A 21319-nucleotide genomic window follows, 5' to 3' on the forward strand; every position below is an offset into this window, starting at 1 on the left:
AGAGCTCAGTAATGCAACACCGCGGTCACACTGACGCTGGGGCATTTCAGCCGAGGTGCAGCATGCGTTATGCTTCTTGTGGAGGTGGATTACCAGGAGCGGTCTAGCTGCAGAGTCCAGGCGCTCTAAGTGCCTTGCTAGTGTGGACGGGTCGTGAGTTAGGGTGCCTGGGGCTGCTTTAATGTGCTCTAACTTGCAAGTATAGCCAAGCCCATAGTCTCTCCAGAGAAGTGATTAAAGTACCATCACTTGGGGCATTTAAAACTAGACCTGGACACAACAATAGAGAATGCACTGTTGGGAACAATCCTGCATTGGCAGGGAGAGAGATGCTAGCTCACTTAATAGGTCTTTTCTGTCTCTCACTGCTTTGATTCTTCTTATCTTTTAAAATTTAAATTTCACCTCCCAGAAAAAGGAGAGAGAATTACCAACAACTTCTCTTAGATTAATGAGCTAGTGGGGCATTTCCAAGTCACATGGTTTTTAATGCTGACTATCCAAGCTCCACTCCTCCTTTTACCAAGCAAGTTAAAACCCACCAGGGGTATCTTGAAGAGATTGCTGCCATGTTTGGCATGATTGTAACTTTCAAGGCTTCTTCCCAGGTTGCAAAATATTTCCCCTGGGTACCTCCTGGCTGTTAAGAAGTGTGGTGGGGCTATTAGAGTACTGAACTGGGAGTCTTGACTCCTGAGTTCTATTCCTAACTCTTCCACTGGATGATCCTGGCAGTGAGTCTTTCTGTGGCTGTTTCATCATTTGTAAAATGGGAACGCAACACATGCAGGAGCTATCACTAGAAGATTCGAGATCCCTAGATGAAAGATCTATACAAGTGCAAGGTCATCTTCCTTTGTGTGTTAATCCCATCAAACGAGGGCTGCTCAGTGCAAAGTATTACCAAATCACTCCATTATTTTAAATGAGGAATATTTTTAAAATACACGATCCTGCTTTCTTACGGCCAATTCACCAAGAAGCCAGCAACATGATGTACACCTCATTATTTTAAACATATTTTCCCTTGTGCCTGAGTGCTCTAAATTCAGTAAGGGCCAAATTCTGATCTCACTGAAGCCAAAGAAGCTTTGTCACTGATTTCAGTGGGATCAGCATTTCACCCTAAGTGCTGGGAGACTATGAAGTTGGATGTCATTGGTGCCCATCCTAGAAGGTACTTTGGGCTACAGTCTCAAACTTCAGCTAAAGAAAGAAAAAATGTGTACATCATGTTGCTGGCTTCTTGGTGAATTGGCCGTAAGAAAGCAGGATCGTGTATTTTAAAAATATTCCTCATTTAATACCCCTTGAAAGATGGTAACTATCTAGTTTAGGACAGCTCCTTCTTCCCTTTTGGCTTGTGTAGTAGAACTACTGCCTTGGCATTTGATTTTTCAGGGGCAATGATGTTGCAAGCTGCACATTCAGCCACTGGATGGGAGACTCAGCTAACTGGTTGTCTTGTCTGGCTGCTGGTTGGCTGAAACATTTCTGTTTCCAGTATAGATGTATAGAAACTACTTTGATGCAATTGTACCCTGATCCTGTAATAAAATACATACGAGTGGACCCTTGCAAACATTTTGTTACAAGATCTGGTATTGAGGTAACTTCCTCTGGACCTACGCAATAAACTTGCAATATTAGATGTATCCAGTTGGTAACGAGGACCCCATGACTGTGTATGGCTCATTCTGTGAATTAAAATGTTGTGTAAGAGCCGGCCTGGTTAATTTTGATAACATTAATAGTATTCAGCCATTGCAAAGTGACAGCTCAAGAAACCGATTTCCTTCTCCCGGATGGTTTTAATGCATAAAAAATATACAGGGTTCTTTCTCTATCTGTGTCCTTTTATACCTGTGATAGAATGCAGTTTTTACCACAGGAGAACAGCCCTGAAGGAGGAAGAGTAAACTAAGGACTATGCAAGGACAAAGAGTCATTGCCTGAAGGGCTGCCAAGTCCTGGAAAAACTCTGCAGCCCTGTCAGAAGTTGGAGCCAAACTGCAGAAATGCTGTACTTGCATTCTGTACCAGGGCATTGATATGCAGCATGCATTCTTCTTCCTTTGCAAGAAACAAAGAGCAAGTAATCTATTCTTATTGTTATTTGGATTACAGTAGCATCTAGAGCCCTAATTTGGGCCACTTTGTTTTAGATGCTGTATCACAGGTGTAAAGGACACGGGGCTATGTCTACACAGCCCACGGCAGTGAGCCTCCCAGCCCAGGTCAACAGACTTGGGTTGCGGAGCTAGGATTCTAAAAATAGCTGTGTAGACAGTGCTTTGAAGTTGTGGCTCAGGCTGGAGCTTGGGCTCTGAATCCTAAGGATGCGGGTGGTATTTAGACCCACAGCTCCAGCCTGAGCCACCTACGCAGGTTTCAGAGTAGCAGCCATGTTAGTCTGTATCCGCAAAAAGAACAGGAGGACTTGTGGCACCTTAGAGACTAACCCATTTATTTGAGCAGAAGCTTTTGTGAGCTACAGCTCACTTCATGGGATGCATAGTCTACACAGCTATTTTTAGTGCAGTAGCATGAGCCCAAGTCTGTCAACCTGGCCTGGGAGTGTTGCTTCTGCGGTCTGTGTACATACACCCAGACAGGGGAAGAAACCGGAATATTTGCTTTGGAATAAACCTTTCCAGGGGAAAAAAAAATCTATACTGTGAGCTGTCATCTGATTGCTGAATGTGCCATATAACTTCATGGGTTCCCAAGTATTCTGCACTTTATCTTCTAGGGTAGAGTTAGATGGTTTGATGATAACCTGTTCTTGTAAAACAATGTGCTTTCACTAGTCCCTATGGATACTGACCTGTCCCTATGGATAATGACCATTCCTTATTCTTTTCATGGTATTTCCTCTCACTTATACTAGCTGCTAGTAACCCCTTCGCTGCTTCAATGTCTCTATCTTTTGTCTGATCAGCCTGGTATAATGAATTGGCTTGAATAGCTCAAGAAACTTTTTTTTTGTGGGGGTGGGGGTGATTTCATGCAAAACAGACATTCAGGGTTCTTGTTCTGTGTATGTTCTCTACAACTGCATTCTGTACATGGTATGTAAGCATGCAATATGTGGCATCTGTATTACTAGCTCTTTGCTATGTGTGTACCACTGTCCTCACCTGGACCTGTTCAGTGTTTCTGTCCCCTCTCCTGGCTGGCTCCTTAACCCTATGCAGGAGAGGTGAGCTGTGGTGTTTCGGTGACAATGTCCTGGGTTCTAATTCCCCATGGTGAGCACATGTCAGCATATCCATATGACCCCTCTTTATCGGAACCCCTCCCTAACCGGGACTAGCCTGGGATAGTCTCTGCCACCTTTCTGGACCACTCCAGACCACCCCACTCTAATAATCCTCCTCCCCCTTTCACACCAAATGGAGAATCCCCTGCCCTGTGTGGCTCAAAGCCGCTCAGGGTCAGGGGGATCCTGGTCAGTCAGGAGCTTCCCAGATGTTCATCAGCCCAGCATCCAGAGCAGGGTTGGCACCTGTCCAGGCTTTCCTAGGGTCGCCCCTCTTTTGAGGTAGCCGAGTACCCACGGCCAGCGGCCCAGTGCTGTTGGGCCAAGGATCATCCCGGGGTTCTGTCCGCAGGGGGACTCCTGCATTTGGGGAGCCCCCTCCCACTCCTAGCAAAGCGGCTCCCTGGAGATCCCGGGGGGAAGGTGACGGAGGACAGAGGGGTCCCCTCTAGCCCAGCCCGTCTGGCCGGGCCTGCTGCCGCCCCCTCTCCCTCCGGGCTCAGCCCGGCCCCCATCCCCTCCTCCCCCGGCCCGGCCCGGCCCGGCCCACCGGCCCCTCCCATCCTGCCGGGGTTGCCTGCTGCAGCGCCCGGCCGCTGGCTTCTCCTCCTCCGGCAGCAGGTAACCGGCCTCGCCGCCCCGCCCGGCGCTGGGGTCGCGAGCCCCCTTCCCGGGAGGAGTAGGCGGGTTGGGCCTACCTCGAGGGCCGAAGCACCGGCCTTTCCTAGTCAGGCACGCCGGGAGCGGGGCGCCTCGCCCCGCGTTCCAGAGGCCATGGGGGCGGGGCAGGAAGGGGGTCCTTGTCCGGCTCCCCGGAGCAGCGGCTCCAGACGGGCCGCGGGGTGACTGGGGAAGGCGGCTGTGTAATGCTCCCCCATGCACCCTACCATTAACTTGGGGTGCCAAAGACTTGACACGTCCCACCCTGGGAAGAGGGGAGATTCCTTAGACGATGGGGGGATGCGCTCCCTTGTGTCAGTGGGGCCAGGATTGGCCTTCCATTGCCTATGGGACCCCAACGGGCTGGCTCTAGCTTTGTGGGGGCCCTGCGTGAAGTGTGTGGAGCCTTGGGGTGCACAGCGCAGTGGTGGATCCCTGGTGTATCAAGGATGCTTCCCACTGGGGGGATGTAGGAGAGTTTTAGTATTTGGGGTGTGGGGATTTTGATGCTTGTCATCACTTGGGGCCAGGGAGGGAGTGGGATCAGCAGGGTTTTATCAGCTAGATGTGGAGGTTAAGGCAGGATTTTAATGAGGATCCGTGGGGTTCTTTCTGTACATTTGATCTTCACATTGGGATGGGGTGCTGCACACTGTTAGCAAATAGGGAAGAGTCCGGGGGGTGCTCTGGAAGAGGGTGCTGACAAAACAGCTCTCCCTCCCCAAAATAAAAGTATGGATCCCTGTGTGGTTACTGACTTAGCATGTGAATAGTGCAGGCCCTGGGGTTTCCTTAGTTACTGAAAGTTCCCAAGTTTGCAGATGAGGGAACTGAGATGGCTTGATAATTTCTAGTATATGTAGGGTTCCCGCAAAATGCAGGTACCCCCAAATATTGATTGCATTGCTTGTCTTTAAGGTCTTGACACTCATCACTGTGATCTTTGCTGTGAGCTGAGTCCCTTGGCAAGGTAACTGGCATTTATCTTAAAAGAGTATTTTAAGAACCTTGTTTATTATATATTCCTGATCAGTAGGTGGGAGGGGCGACACAGAAGTAGAAAGCTCAGAGACTCAGCCTGTGCAGAAAGGGGATGATGCAGCATTAGCTGTTGGAAAAATGATGCGTAATGCCTTCTGTTCCTCCTAAGAAGGGCAACCCACTGCTTCGTTTGAGCTGCAGTGCTGATACTCTATTATCCCCTGGTCCTTAAAATATTGGTAAGTGTTGCCAAGGCAGCAGTTTGGCTTATTTAGCAGAATTTAAGGAATTTATGTCTTCCCCTAAGCAACATTGAACACCTGATTCTAAGTATTTGTCCTTTGTTAATTATTGCAGAATAATTGTTGAAAAAGGGACCGTGCTGGTATTGGGCTAGTATATTAGAATTAGTTGGGCTGTTTTCTTGTATCTTACCATCTGTTGATTCAGTCTTTTCTCTAGTAGTGGACAGGATCACATTTAACTTTTATTATGATTGAAAATGGTAGCTTACTATTAACAACTACAGTGCTGCTGGAAGAGGGAAATGGTTTTCTGGGCCTGTTGTATTTGAAGAGTTGGATTTTTGGAGGGTCTAAATGGCAAATGCTTAAAGATGATAATTTTGCAATCCTAAAACTAAATGTGTGGGCACATCATTTTTAATTACCTCAAATAATAAATGAATATGAAAAATTTTGCTTCCTTTGATTGTCCTTCAATAAGGCAAGTAGTACCGTCAGGGTTTCTAATGTGAGATGTGTTCTGAACATGGGACTGGGACCAGGAATTTCTGAGTTCTGATTCCATCTCTGACATTGTCTCTCTGTGTTACGCTGGGCAAGTCACTTAATTTTCTGGCCCAATTTCCCCCTGTATAAAATGCAGATAATATTGTATGTATTTATCTTATGGAGGGAAGGGGGAGGATTAACTAGCAAACGTTTGGAAATTATTTTGCAGATGGAAAGCACTAAGTATTTATTACTATTAATACTCATGTTTACATAGTATGTTGTGTACTAAATGTTTAACTTCTGCAAAAATATTTGCAACTGTCTAGCTTTGGTGTAGGTGCACGTAATTTCTTTTAGCAAAAGGAGAGAAATATGTTGTTGAGTAGGAAAGCCACCCGTTTTGGCAGCAATTGTCATCTTTTTGTAGGTCAGAGTTACTGTGGAATTGTTCTGACATGTTCATGCTGTTGTTCTGCAGTGCTTGTTGGGAAGGAGACAGACTGGGGAGGACTTGCTCTAAGGTTATTTCCTTTCACTTTAAAACAAAATGTATGAACTTTGATAAATAAAAGGGCGGCTTTAAGAAATGTTTTTATTATTGAATTCCTATTTTCTCAAGCAACAGCAGAGAGAGAACCTGTATGTACGATGTAATTAAGTCGACCTAAGCCCTAGTGTGGACACTGCTAGATCAACGGAAGAATTCTTTTGTTGACTAGGTTACCGCCTCTTGGAGAGGTGGATTTACTACGGCGATGGAAGAATCTCTTCCATCGCTGTAGTGTCTATGCTATGGAAACGCACTGTAGCATTTCTAAGGGCCTGTCTACACGTGAAATGTTACAGCCGCACCACTGTAGAGCTTCACTTCCTAAACTGACAGGAGGGGTTTTCCCATCGGCGCAGGTAATCCATCTCCTTAAGAGGTGGTAGCTAGGTCTACAGAAGAATTCTTCTGTTGATTTAGTGCTATCTACACTGGGGGTTAGTTCAGCGTAACTGCATCGCTCAGGGGTGTGGATTTTGTAGTTAAGCAAACTAACCTTTCTAATGGAGACCTAGAGTTGATGTACCCTATACTACAAGAAAATCAAGTTTAACAATTGTTGTTAAACTCACTTACAGCCTAGCTGTGGTCTAATACATTCAACCCGCACTAAGTAGATGGGACTGACCCATTTCCCAGTTGTATTCAAAAAATGAAGTGCTAAGAACAAGTGGGAAAATCAACTCCCCAATATTGCAAACACTTAACACATGTTTAACTTTAAATATGTGAGTAGTCCTTTGGAAATACAGTAGAATCAATGGAATTCAGTGGGACCACTCGACTATGTAATTTTAAGCATATGTGTAAGTGCTTCTGTGATCAGGACAGGTATTTGTTCATTCAGTTTGTTTTAAAAATAGTTACCATTTAATTTAATGTACATATGTTAAAGATGATAGTGAGATGATAGCTTGTCTTTCCTGCTCCAGGCTCTAAACTGCAGCCCTGTGGGATTGGGCAGTTGCTATTTAGCCATCTGCTCACTGGTTATTAAGCCAAACCTTGAAGTTCCTAGAGCCTCTGGCTACAACCAATGTGTCATTCTCTATTATTTGCAATGAATTTCTTTCCTCCAGGCCTGCAACATGTTCAGTTCCTAGCTGGTAAAGCCATTTTACATAATGCCACATTAGGTCTTACTTCTGCCAGGACAGGGCATGGAATTAGGAAGGATTTTCAGCTTTGGGAAAAAACCTTTACTTTAGCTGGAGTGACTTAGCTCTTCAGCCTCTTGGGTCCCCCCACCCCCCTAAAACAAATGTTTTAGAACCCCTGCTCTAAAACTGGGGGTTGGGACCCATCAGGAGGTCACAAGGTTATTACATAGGGGGGTTGTAATCTGTCAACCTCCACCTCAAACCCCGCTTTGCATCCAGCATTTATAATGATGGTAAATATATAAAAAAGTGTTTTTAATTTATAAGGGGGTCGCACTCAGAGGCTTGCTATGTGAAAGAGGTCACCAGTAAAAAAAATTTTGAGAGCCACTTTTTTAGAGCATCTTTGAAAATGATGTCTAAGGTGTCAAAGAATGTTAAACTGCAGGAAGCAATGAATATGCTGCTGTATGCGTCATTTAAAACTTTTGGTGAGCTTGAAGCTGACCTTTCTTTACTGGTATAGAGCTTTTACAGCTGGTTGGCCTCTAGCAAGTAGTAATATTATGGAGCAGGTTCTGAACTGTCTGTATTGCTTGCAGAGTTTTTATTTAAGGCCATAGATGCAATTTCCTTAAAATATATTGCTCAGAAGTTGCCTCACTTTGATGCCTTACGTTGTATTCTATGTCTGAGGGCATGTCTGGAGTGTTCCATAGGTAGGCTCCGTGATCTCAAATATGGACTACTCCAGAGGGGTTTATTTTGCTTATAAATTATATTGATGAGAAACCCTGGAAATGTTCCTTTATACTGTGTGCGTTTGGATATATTATCCTGAGTGGAACCCCACTTGTCATACTCTGCACAGTGATTTACATATGTTAATGTTGTCGAGCAGATAAGTATTTAACTGTAAACCCCTCAGAAATGCTGGTGGCTTCCTTGCTTTTGAAGGCGGGTTACTGATATTACAAACCTTCCTCCTCTAGTCCCCCCCACCCTCCTTCATTTAAAACAGTGAGTACATTTTTAGTGATTAGGTACTAGCTTCAGCTAGGCCTGTAGCATAGGTCCTGTGCCAGCTTCTATACACAACTCTGTTGAAGCAGCTCAAAACTGAGCTGCAGCATCCTTTTGATTTTAGTCTCGGCCTCCTGTGAACAGACTGATGAGATTTTATCCTCTCCTGTGGAGCTTTGGTTGTGTTTGACAACAGGAAGTAAGATAAGATAATGAAACTGGTTTTTACTTGTGGCCTGCTGAGCCAGGATGGGAAACTTGGCTTAATTAATTAGAATGTATTCATGATATGTAACTTACATGTTTTTCTAGTTACCTTGTGCGGACTAGGAAGAGGTTGAGTGAAATGATATATGTAAATACATGTATAAAATAATGTTTTTTTTTTAACTGGATTAGTATTCTGTAGCATCCAACGATGCTGTGTGATCCAGATAAGCTGGGACTTTGAGCCTTCAGAAGAGAGTACACAGTGGTTCATCACATTATCATCTTCCTTTGAGGTATGAACCAAATCAATTTCAGCAAGTCCAAATCTTTGGTTAGACCTGTAGTTCTTAACCGGGGTGTGGGGCCCCCTAGGGGGCCTCCAGCAGGTTTCAGGGAAGCCTCCAAGCAGAGCCAGCATTAGACTTGCTGGGGCCCAGGGCAGAAAGCCAAAGCCCACCGCATGGGGCTGAAGCGCAGGTCCCTGAGCCCCGCCACCTGGGGCTGAAGTTGAAGCCTGAGAAATGTAGCTTTGTGAGGGCCTGTGTGGCGTGGGGCCCCAGACAATTGCCCTGCTTTGCTACCCCCTAATGCCGGCCCTGGCTTTTATATGCAGAAAACCAGTTATTGTGGCACAGGTGGGCCGTGGAGTTTTTATAACCTGTTGTGGGGGGAGAGGGGGCTCAGAAAGAAAAAAGGTTGAAAACCTCTGGGTTAGACAGTATATAACTGAATTGGCAGTTGTGGCCCTTAAAGTGTGCATGTAGATTTAGTATTTTACTACATTTTTGGAACACAGGTAGCACATTGTACAAATAATAATAATTATTAACTGTGTCTGCTCCCTGCTCCTTTCCATTGCATCGTCCACTTACCTCTGATATCATAATGCCATTACTCAACAATGAGCTCTTCTGTATTAGCAGAACAGCAGCATTGAACTGTAGTGTTACCTGACATCAAGATTGGTGCCTTTGGGTGTTGTATCTGGTGCGTGGAGGTTTAATTTAATCTCTGAGATTTACTCATGTAGTCCCCTCATCCCTGCACTGGGACAAATGTACAGTCTGGGAACTGTTGTACCTAATTACAGGGGAGATGTATAATGTCCAATTTAAATTTTTGAGATTATTACCTTATGCTTTTGAGTTGTAAAGATGGATTTTTTTACTCCCTAACATCTTAAAACTGCAGCATATCAGTTTACTTTCCTGCTGTCTTTACCATCAAGTCTGACATTTAACCAAATTGAGGAGTCATCCTGCAATTTCTATACCTCTGTAGGTGAGCTTTAGTGAGAATGGGAGATACAAGAGACGTTTGTCCTCACCTGGATTCCATAGGTGAGGTCACCAAAGATGACCTGCTGCTCAAATCCAAGGTAAAGGAAGCGCTGCTTGCAGTGTGGTTATCTCGTGTGTGTGTGTGGGGGGGCTGCCCTAAGATACAAAGATTGTACATATCCACAAGTGGGATGTAGAAACTGAACACAAGTGGGATGAACTGAAACTGATATCTTTTTGAGCATGCCTCATAAAATGAGGCATTATCAGCCATTTGTACTTCAGAAATACAATTAAATGATGTGAAGAGGCTGTCCTTATGAGATAGCCCAAGGGAAAGCCCATAATTCTAGCATTTACTCTTGAGTGCTGTTGATCTGTCTACCTCGCTCATTAACAAATGAAGTCTTCAAAATCTCTTTCTCTTTAAATGGTTTCATTTGGCAACTAATACATTTTCAAGGCTCATGGGCTTACTTCAGAAAGGGGGTGATGTGAAAGGAAACATCTTCGTGGCTGGAATTTTGGAGTGAGTAGAAGTGGCTGATGGAATTAGATTAAAAACTAACATTTCTGCCATCTGGGCAGTGCTCAGAGCCCTCTTCACTGGTGCATTTCTGAATGACTGTTTACCCTGCTCAAAGATGTCTCTCATCGCAGGTTCTTGAAAGTGTAAATTTATTTTAGGTGGAATTCATAGTACTGGGAAAAATGAATTGTGCAGCCAAACAAGGTTTTAATCTCTGCCCCAAAAAGTCAACTCATGCAATAAGCATGGGGTGCTCCCCTCTGAGTCAAGGGCTAGGCTACTAAACTGTAATGACTTTTTCTTTATGTATGACTGCAGGGAACTTGCCAGTCGTGCAGAGCTGGGGGACCAAACCTCTGGGCTTGCCTGCAGGTAAAAAGAACCTGCTATCTGTGTGTACTGTATAAAGGGGCTTCTCATTTTTTATTTATACTGTTTCTTAGTACAATGCAGTACTTACTTTCAGGCTGACTTATCGCCTTTGGATATGAAATTAGGTCTGAGATCATAGTATCTGGTAAACAAAGAAAGAAGCATTAGAAGAAAGGAAGCCAGTAAAAGTGTCCATCAGCTTTCAATTATATCCCAGAAAAATAGAAGCCAATGATCAAACTCTAATACTGTTTGCCTCACATCTAGGCCTATTTTGTTCACACCTCACAAATGACTTCCTCCTGGAGCCCCAATGGGAATCAACACTGAAGAATGCTACTAACTACCATCTGTTTTTAAGCACCTGGTGATTGAATGGATCCTTCTGCTTGCAGCTTTTAGGGAGATTTAAAGTCTATGGAGCCAGAGAACTTTAGTGATGTTGTTGAAAGGAGGGGAACAAGGCAGAAGGGAATGAAAAAGAGCTGGCTTAAATATGATCAGAGCTGGAATGGACTCCGGATGTCATCTGATCTGGAACGTAGGCCAAATTCAGCCCTGATGTAAGCAGATGCACTGCAACTGACTTTACAACAAACAAAACTAAAACATTCTATGCAGTGACATCATCATTGACTGGTGGAGCTTCACCCATTTACACCAGCTCTGATCTTGGTCCCTGTCACTTAAAATGATCAATGCTAGGAGCTGTAGAGTAGTGTTTCTCAGTGGGTCACTTCCCCTGGGGGCAAATATCAAAAGGCAATCGGGGCAGGTGGGATGCAAGGCATTGGATATGTTATTACCATCTAAAGCAAGGAAAATCTTGCTTTCCCCACTCTCCCCACACTCTTACTGTTCAAGGTCAAGTATTCTCTGCCAAACCTCTCAAAACACACATACACAAATTACATAGGCTTTTCATTATTATAATGGATACATTTACTATAAAAGCAAGAGTAAAAAAAAAAAAAAAGTAAGGAAGTCATGAAAACGTTTGAGTTGAAGTAAGGGCTTGCTTACCTGACAAGGTTGAGAAGTACTGCTCCAGAGAAAGTTGTAAGATTCTCACTGTGCAGCGGTACATCACATCTGTGTGTACCTGTCATACCGATTGTCGATCAGTTGTACTGTCAAAAATTATTCCTGGGTAACACATGCACATGGCATTTTTAAAACACAGGGGAAGTCACAGATCTTGAAGAGCTTATGATGCTTGTCAGTTTCATTCTGTTGCTTTTTCTTGGGAAGTTCTATGCATAGGGGCTGTAGGGGCAGCAGTACTAGGAGGAGCAGAGATAATCTTCTTTTCCATCCATGAACACCCTGAGCAGCAGGCAAGGGTTGCCCTGTATTGCCTGGCAATATCCACTTCCATTATGATACTTATGGTTAGTTTGCATCATGGTAGTTCCTAGGCCCTGTTGTGCTGAGCACTGTGTAATCAGAGTAAAAGATAGTCCCTGCCCCGAAGAGCTCTTAGTAGGAGCAGTGGAACAAAGCTGAAAAAGATTTTGCCAGATTTTACACTGTTGTTCAGGAAGCTGCAGCATGTCCGGAAGTATCAGACTGATAGATCTTATACCTGTAACTTTGCAGGGGCAAGTTATTCTTTTTAGATACATTTCTAGTCCTTTCCAAAACATACTTGTAACAGAAGAAAGAAGACAAGGCGTTTGAATGAGGGGACTGATGGGGAAAGACCAAGCAGTGGAAAGAGAAGAGGTGACAGAATGGACATGGACCAACTCTCATCTTAGTATCTGGATTTCATCAGACAAGCAATGTATTTTTACAACCGATTTTCAAATGATCCATCTTTAGATCTATGGACACAGTGTGATCAGAAAAACTAACGTCTGTGATTTGGATTGGAGGTTTCATAGAGTCATGTGAGCAAGGGTGGGCATAGTTTTTTTTTTTTTTTTCAAGAAGTGCCAAGTCTTTTGTAATGCTGTGACTCAGGTTACGACGCATGCTCATGAAGTGCAGAGGGTCAGCGCACATGCAGCTGCTGGCTGGGATGGGGGTCACAAACCCCTTTTTCCATTTTGTTGTGGGTTTATCTTGCCACATCCAAACTGTTCTCCCACTATCTCCTCTCTCTCTAGGTTGCTTGTCCTTATGTTGGGTGTGGGGAATCCTTTGCGGATCATAGCACCCTTCACGCACAGGTGAGCTGTTCTCTATAACCCTCTCTCTCTCTTGTCAGGACAGACAGAGTTGGATTTCCAAATAAATTAAATTCTGATCCACAAAGCATGGGCGCTTATTGATTATAGCCATTCCTGGCCACCTTTCGAGCCCAGACAACATTTATATAATGACTATGGTGTGTAGGTTCCAAACTCTCTGGCGATTGAGTTACAGTTTGTGGTTCTCAGTATTCTCACTATTTTGGTTTTTAGGCCAAAAAACACAACCTGACAGTGAACCTGACAACATTCCGGGTGTGGTGTTATGCCTGTGAAAAGGAGGTATTCTTGGACCAGAGACTGGCAGCACATGCTCCATCCCTGTCATCAAAGTTCAGTGAACAGGTGGGTCTTTCACCCCATAAGTCAGGAGGATACTGTTGAATGGGATGGAACGCTTAGCAGGGTTTTTCTTTTTTTTTTGTTAGATGACTAGTTTAGGACTCCCCACTATTGGACATGCCATTGTTGCAATGAGAGCTCTCAAACCTGAAGGAAGATGCCTCCCATCAAGATAATCTTGCGTTTATTTATCAACTTTCATCCAGGGGGATTCCTAATGTGCTTTAAAAACTGTGTCCCTCTCTATATAATCGGTCTGTCTTTGGCCGCTTCTGAAGGGTGGCCACGTCTGGGGTGAACGGCAGCAGCATTAACTGCCAAACTAGAAATGTACCCTCTGCAGACACTATTGACTGTCCCTTGGGCCTCTTGTGGTACATCTTGACTTCACTAAGGATGCTCCTTGGACAGCCTTACTGAGGTAATGCCATCAGGAAAGGTAAAGAGGTTAGTGCAGCAGCATATTGCCAGTGCCTTTGATACTGGGGGACCTTCTTAGTGGCTGGGTGAATAAATGGGTACAGATTGTGTCTCTCTGCAGATCAGACCTGCCACTGATGCTTATTTCTCTGCCTTTAATCTAGGAGTCTCCATTGCCTGCTCACCCCCTGAAGGCAGTTCCAATTGCAGTGGCTGATGAAGGGGAATCGGAATCAGAGGAGGATGATCTGAAACCAAGAGGTAATGCCACACTGAATTATGGGATCAGTGATAACTGCACCTCTGAACTCTAAGGCTTACATTGTGAGGTTCCTGGAGAGTCTTTGTGATTTCAGTAGGACTGGGATGCTGAGCTCGTTTGCGAGGGACGTGCTGGATTCCCTTTCATCTTGTGCAGAATGTAGAAAAGTGGTGCTTCTGAAAAGGAAGGGGTGCTGGAAAGTGACCTTCCTTTCTTGTCTAACGTCTCTTGCATTTTCTCCAGGCCTTACTGGAATGAAAAACCTTGGGAACTCCTGCTACATGAATGCAGCACTTCAGGCCCTCTCAAACTGGTAGGCGACAGGACCGTTCTGTGGTGATGCTCCCTTGAATACTCCCTAAAAATAAAGAAGTGCCTGTTCCAATCCGAGACCTCCTTCATGAACGCTGTGTGTGGAAATCAGCTGAGGTGCAGAGTAGGGAGGGAGAAGGGGAAAAAAACAGGATCATGGTGTTTAATGCATAAAAAGCTGCAGAGCAGGAAACTGAGCAAACCAACGGGACACGTACCATTGGGCTGGCGGTGGAAGTACAGGCCTTTAGTTTCCATTGTGATCTTTAAAACAGAGTAAATATAAAATATTTTATAGGTGCATGTGCATGCATTTTCCCTCCCAACTTCTTTTTAATGTTCTCCCTAATGAGGTGGCCTTGAAAACCTCAACCCAAAATAGTTCTCACCATCTGGTCTTGGCAATAAACTCTAGCATCTCTCAGGGGAGGGATCCCAATCATTCAGACCAACGGGAGTGATTTGTGAAGAATCAGAGGGCAGCATTTGCAGCACCATCTCTTTCCCCTTTTTCTAAATGTTAAATTTAAAAAGCAACCTTAGGACATGTCCTCTCTTTCTGTGTGTCTTTAAACATACGCATAGAAGAAATTCCCCTCCACTTACCTCTCCTATCTTTCCTTCTTTAGCCCACCTCTCACACAGTTTTTTCTGGAGTGTGGCGGGCTGGTACGTACGGACAAGAAGCCCGCATTGTGCAAAAGTTACCAGAAACTGGTCTCTGAGGTTTGGCACAAGAAGCGGTGAGTAATCCCTCCCCAGTCCAAACGGGAAGGTGTATAGCGGTTCATACTTCAGTTACGAACACAGTAAAAATAATGAGAGGTGTGACGCAGTCCCTGAATTCAAGCTTTAGGACTAGCCCTAGAAGATGTGGGGTGTGTTGCTGTGAGCGCCTGATGTCGTACTCCCCTTCTTCCACCCTGCAGTTAGTGATCAGACAGCCATCTTTTGAGGAACAGGGTCTAGAAACCTCTGAAAATTCATTACATTGAGATCAAAACAGTGAATCAAAGCGTGCATGGTAATGTGAAGTGCTTTAAACAGAGAGCTTAAGAAGGGCTTTTCTTCTCACTGATTTGCTGAAAAGAGGGCGGGGATATTTGGCTGCTGCTGTGCAAGTGCAGCATTTGGTGGTGTTGCTTTTGATTTACAGAGAAAAAGCAACTCGCATCTGATACTGATATTTACCAATCAGCCTGGAAGGTGTTTTTGATTGTCAGTTGCTGGCTGTTGACTCAGTATGAGAACTAGGAACCCTGGGCCAGACCCTCAGCTGGTGTAAATTGGTGTAGCACCACTGAAATAATTTGGTTTATAGCAGCCGAGGATCTGATTCCCTAACTGCAAATGTAAGTAGTTGCAAGAATCAGATTGGGTATCTAAATTGTGTCCTATGTTTTATGTTAATTGTTATCATAGTACAAGACAGACAAGGTGGGTAAGGTAATATCTTTTGTTGGATCAGTTTTGTTGGTGGAAGAGACAAGCTTTCAAGCTTCACAGAGCTCTTCTTCAGGTCTGGGAAAGGTAACCAGAGTGTCAGCTGTTCTAGCAACAGAAATTGGTCCAGTAAAAGATATTTGCTCACCCACCTTGTCTCTCTCTTATCCTGGGATCAACACAGCTGCAACAAGACTGCAGACAGAGTATGAGTAAGTTGTGGGTTTGGAATGGATTAAAACTATTTGGAATAAGCGGTGGAGCATGGCAGTAATTTTGAGCAGTGTAATGTAATTTTAATATAACGTAACTCCTGTGAGTTCTGACTGTTTGAGGTGGGCACTGCTCTTTGTCTGTGAAATCAAAATAAATAAGTAGACGAGACCATTCTGGCAATGGAAATGACGGACAGCACCATCACTTGACATTTTAAAAAGTGACACAGCATTGGTGAATGTACAGTAGGGATCAGTCTGTCACTAGTAGTGAAAAGAGATTAAAATACTTGGTAGATAGATACCTGCATCATCTCAAATCTTATGATTTCTAGTTAACAGATACGTTCAGGCTTTGTAGCAACATAACTCTTCTTTTTCCCCTTTCCTTTAAACTGACTACCGCTTTTTATTTTGTGCATACTACACAGTTCAGCTCTAGACGCGATATGTGAATTAATGGTCTTTTTTCTTAAACAGCCCAAGCTATGTGGTTCCCAGCAGCTTGTCTCATGGAATTAAACTGGTCAACCCCATGTTCCGGGGCTATGCACAGCAGGTGGGCCATCCAACAAAAACACTAGCCTTTCTAGACGTATGCCTAGGTTGTTCCACATCATGTGATTCTTACTTCTGTAGTGGAGCCCGCTTCATGAAGTACCTCATGTAAGAGTAAATGGCCCATATTAACTGGTTGGGTGCTGGGATTGTCCCATTGTTTTGCCTCTGTATTAGAGAATGGCTAGAGCACTTGACTGGGACACAGGAGATCTAGGTTCTATTTCTGGTGGGACTTTGGGCAAGGCTCGGCACATCTCTGTACCTCAGTTTCCCTGTCTGTAAAATGGGGATAATGATACTGACCTCCTTTGCCAAGCACTTTGAGATCTGATGAAAAATGCCATCTAAGACCTATGTGGTATTATTGTTACTTATATTAGAGAGGAGTCTGGTTACGCCTGCACTAAAAGCTTACAAATACCAACTTTTATTACATGCACATCCTTCTCGGCACCCAATTTAAATGAATCCTTTAAAAAGATCATGTCTTTTGGGGTGGGGGGAAAGAGTACTTCACTGTACAAAAAAAAAAAGAAAAAAAATTCACTTATTCTTTAGAATGAAATTTCACCTTCAATGTGTAGTTGGTTAGAAAGTGTACAGCGAGAAGGGACATCCGACAATAGCGTATTTAAGCCATGGCACTGGTAGCAAGTGAAAACCAAGATGACAATGATAAAAATATCAGTTGCTGAAATAGAGAGACCAGAGCTGCTATATTTGCCCTTGATGCAAAGCCACTGGATAGGAATTCCAGCTATAAAGAGTTAAAACTGAAGAGCTGATGATGTTTTATTTTATTTTAAACCAAATCTTCCATAATGTCACAAGTCTTCAAAATGTCACTACCCAGAGCTGTCCCTTATCAGCAATCTCCACTATCTGAGGGGCCACGTAGGGGGGCCTTCACACTGGCTGATCTGTCTTTGATTTCTAGTTCTAATCCCTGGCAGTAAAGGATTTTAATACTATGTTTGCTGTAAGGGATGGGGTTATCATGTGAAGACATCAATGGAGCATGAAGATTGTTTTTGTAGCATAGACTGTACTGTTCTTTGCAGCCCACTGTCTTGATTGTCTTTCTCCTGGTTTCCCAGGTTCTTTCAGTGCTGACATCCCAGTAAACAAGATAACTGTCCAAGTTCTATAGCAGTAGCCCAGTTTGACCATCCTGAGACCTTCCTAAGCTCCTGAGAAAAAGCAGAAATTGAAACAGTTAGCTGCAAATTGGGACTGTAATCCCCAGGCATTAGAGTAGTCAGTGGAATGGGCAGGATCCCTCTGTCCATCTGCTGAATACCACCAACTCCATGTGTTCTCTGAGTGGGACTCCTTGTATTCCCCGAGGGGCTAACTTTTGTGGGCTTTACAGTGGAAACTGGAGTAGCTGTGTTTTGTCCCTAGATGGGCAGTATATAATGTGGGATTGCTCCTGGTTTTCAGGACACCCAAGAGTTTCTGCGATGCCTGATGGACCAGCTTCATGAAGAGCTAAAGGAACCAATTGTTGCTGAGGCAAGAGACTCTGACTCCAGTGACACGGATGACAAGCGGGAAGGTGACCGTAGCCCCTCAGAGGATGAGTTCCTCTCTTGTGATTCGAGCAGCGACAGGGGTGATATGGATGGGCAAGGCAGAACAGGGGGCATGAGCAGCTCCCTAGCCGAGGCAGAGTTGCTGATCCAGGATGAGGCCGGGAGAGGGATCTCTGAGAAAGAGAGGCTGAAAGACAGGAAATTCTCCTACAGCCACCGACGGAGCAACTCGGAACAAGTTGATGAGGATGCAGATGTTGATACCACCCTGAGTCCAATTGATGGCAGAGCTTCTCCTGAAACCCTACCTCCTCCCTGCCCTGCCAGCCCATGTAGGACACCAGGTACTAATATAGCGTCCCTATCACACCATACAAGAACCAGTGCCATATTCATGTGTTGGGGCATGCTAATGGGGAGGGGGAAGTCAGACAGATAAGTTGTGTAGACATTCCCATTCCTGATTTCAGAATGTCTTTGCTTCTAAGACAGTGATCTGCTTCCTCCAGCCTGCTTCATTTCTACCATAGCAATCCATGGGTAAATCAGCAGAGAACTACTTCAGTGTGCCCAGATACAGTGGTGATGAACATAGTTTACATGCTGGATAGGCTACTAGTTTGAGCTGCCTCTGCCAAATGTGACCATTAAAAAACAAAACAAAAAACCTTCTGTTGAGGGAAAGGTGGGTTTTATAATGCCAGACTAGCACTTTAAAGAAGTGAACTGCTGTACGTGCTAATGATAAACCAAATATTAATAATAACACAAGACATACAGGGGGTTGAGAAGGGGGTTGGATTAGATGACCTGCTGAGGTCCCTTCCAACCCTGATATTCTATGAAACCAAACGACACAGTAACACCTAACAAAGAACAGAGCACAGTCTGAAGGAGCTCCTGGACCTGCACATCTTTTAAAAATTACTTCAGGAAAAATGTGGAATAAGCATGTAAAGCTCTCATTATCCTACAAACTTACCCTGGGAATAGTTGGTTCCGAGAGGGGTAAAGGAAAGGAGGTAACAAGGGGTGTGTGGAAGAGTGGACTCCCAGCCAGCGTCCCACCTCATGGCTAGGTGTGTGGAGTAGCAGCTCTTTCTCTTGCACGCCCTGCCAACTGTCGCTCCTGTCCCTTGGTGGTCTGTCTCTTCTCATGACTCAGCCTTCTGGCCAGGTTACATTTAGTCATGTGCCTTCTGGGGTAACAGAAAATCGAACAAATAGTCCAGTGTCCCTACAAAAGGCCTTTGGACCCAGTTCTGGGGCCAATGGTCCAGCTCTCAATCGTTCTTGTCCCCTTCTGAAGGGCCTCATGTCACCTTCCCCAGTGGCTGGTAGGGGAACCCAGGCCTTCCCATGACACTGGATTCTATACCCAGCAGCCAAGGTTTGCTCCATCAGACTCCTTGCTGCTGTCTCTCTGGATTTCCTCCTCCTGTAGCCTGTTCAGCTGGCCTCTCCTGCAGTCTCTCTGGGGTCACCTGTCTGTCAGGGCTGGGACTTGCAGGGCTCCCCCTGGATTTCCCCAACAAAATCCCGCTAAAGGTACAAAATGTAAATCCATTTCTGCCCTCTTCAGGCTTGACCTTTCCGTCCCTCTCTGCTCCTCATCCTAGCATCTCCCAGGGCTCTCTCCATGGAAATCCAAATCCCGCCCTATCGTAGCTCCAGAGCCTTCTCCATCCCCAGTGCTGTTGTGTGTAATTCCTGGCCTCCTGCTAGACTTCTCTACTCAGGAGAGGACACCAAGGCCAACTCTCCCCCAGGCTTCCTCCTCGACTCTCCCAGTCTCTCTGCTCTCTAGTCCTAGAGAGTGACTACAGAGCTTCTCTCTGCAGCAGACTGTTTATAAAAGCCACCCAGTTCCTCTGGCAGCTGGGACTCATCTTTAATTGGGCATGGCCCAACCTCCAGGTGCGACCAGGTGGGTTGATTGGCCCCAAGGCCCAGATTAACCCTTTCCTTACCTGTGTGGGGCACACACCCCTTCACAGGGAAATAGAGGTATTTGTTAGTGCTGGGCAATGAACATGTAAAAAATATTTTTAAGCCATGGAGAGATGCCATGTGATTCTGCAGAACAGCTGGCATTTAAAGGCTGTGCTCCAGATGTGACTATTCCTTGTCTTGACCCAAAGATGATGACCCAGCCTACAGCCCTGTGGGCTCCAGAGACAGGAACACTGGCAGATGTTTGTGGGGTGGTTTTGTTTTCTAAGAAACCCAGAGGATTAAACCTCAGCTCTAGGCCTGGACATTGGGAGCATTTGTCAATATCCAGTTTATGAGAACAAACTTCTTGATTAGGAACGGACCTAGAGGTGACTTGCATCTTTTTGTTCTGTCTGACAGCGTTTGCCATCTCTCTTGTGGTATTCAATTGAATCCCTCAGGTATCCAGTCCTCAGAGTGGTGGGGCTGGGCTGGGAACTAGATTCCCTGAACATGAAAGACTTTGTTGTGCTAAGATTCAGAGACCAGTATTCTACTGGGGCTGATCTGTGACAGGCTGGGCTGGTACATTTGGTGTTTCACTGGTGGTCTCTCTCCCCACACAGAGCCGGACAACGACGCCTATGTGCGCTGCTCCTCACGCCCTTGCAGCCCGGTTCACCAGGAGATGCACTCCAAACTGTCTAGCAGCCCCCCTCGCTCCAGTCCTGTGCGCCTGGGACCCTCCTATGTGCTGAAAAAAGGTAGCATAGACAGGAAGCTCCTGCAGCCAGGAGGCTGAGGGGGGTGTGGAGGCAAAGGGCCACATCTGCGGGAGGAAGCAGGAGAAGCGGGAGGTACACAAGCCATCATCACCCCATGACTGATCGTCCTTCAATCTGTTGATGTCTACTAAACCAGTGTTAGGAAACGAATGATAGTGAGTCTCAGCATGGTTGGGCGTTTAGGGCAGAGCGATGCCTGGCTGTCCAAATACAGCCTGAAATCACTTAGAAAGGGTCGTCATTGGCCTTATCTTCTCGGTATTATAATGCTAACTTACTAATCACTGTAAGGAACTTCTGGGCTTCCCTGCATTGAGGGGAGAGTCCAGAATTGGCCTTCAGTCTTACACTTCATAGCATATGTGGGCAAGAGACTGTAGGGCAGCCTTATGGTTAAAGGCCTCCTGACTGTTAAAGGGATGTTGCCATATTTCGTAGGCTCCCCGCAGGATTGAAGTTAAAAGCATTAGTCTTGTGTGGGAGTGTTGCGAGGTTACAAATTGGGTCCCGGTTGCCTGCTGCTTCATCTCAAAGAAATCACAAAACCAAACCCACTCTCCTTCCACAGCCCATAAACACAATAGCTTGTGCTCCCATCTCGGTCCTGCAGCCA

The 21319-nt window shown here is 45.1% G+C and overlaps 1 protein-coding gene across 8 annotated transcripts in view; it reads left to right on the top strand.

Moving 5' to 3' along the window:
- The window catches only part of USP20 (ubiquitin specific peptidase 20), a 37698-nt gene that overhangs the window by 1798 nt on the left and 14581 nt on the right, over window positions 1–21319 (top strand). For 2 of the 8 annotated variants that reach the window (XM_048823013.2, XM_075120635.1), the window contains exons 1-13: window positions 3781–3883; window positions 4841–4892; window positions 8710–8813; window positions 9802–9898; window positions 10648–10701; window positions 12813–12875; window positions 13110–13241; window positions 13823–13919; window positions 14164–14233; window positions 14862–14975; window positions 16371–16449; window positions 17895–18330; window positions 20548–20685. In XM_048823013.2, coding sequence (XP_048678970.1) covers window positions 9818–9898; window positions 10648–10701; window positions 12813–12875; window positions 13110–13241; window positions 13823–13919; window positions 14164–14233; window positions 14862–14975; window positions 16371–16449; window positions 17895–18330; window positions 20548–20685 — 1264 coding nt within the window. In that variant the 5' untranslated portion in view covers window positions 3781–3883; window positions 4841–4892; window positions 8710–8813; window positions 9802–9817. Of the gene's footprint in view, window positions 1–3780; window positions 3884–4840; window positions 4893–5016; window positions 5143–6141; window positions 6162–8709; window positions 8814–9801; window positions 9899–10647; window positions 10702–12812; window positions 12876–13109; window positions 13242–13441; window positions 13660–13822; window positions 13920–14163; window positions 14234–14861; window positions 14976–16370; window positions 16450–17894; window positions 18331–20547; window positions 20686–21319 lie in introns of those variants that run through there. The other 6 variants (XM_075120630.1, XM_075120633.1, XM_075120632.1 and 3 more) reach the window with 6 other exon arrangements.

Source organism: Caretta caretta, chromosome 16 (genome assembly GCF_965140235.1).
Source record: "Caretta caretta isolate rCarCar2 chromosome 16, rCarCar1.hap1, whole genome shotgun sequence".
In the NCBI taxonomy this organism is placed as follows: Eukaryota; Metazoa; Chordata; order Testudines; family Cheloniidae; genus Caretta; species Caretta caretta.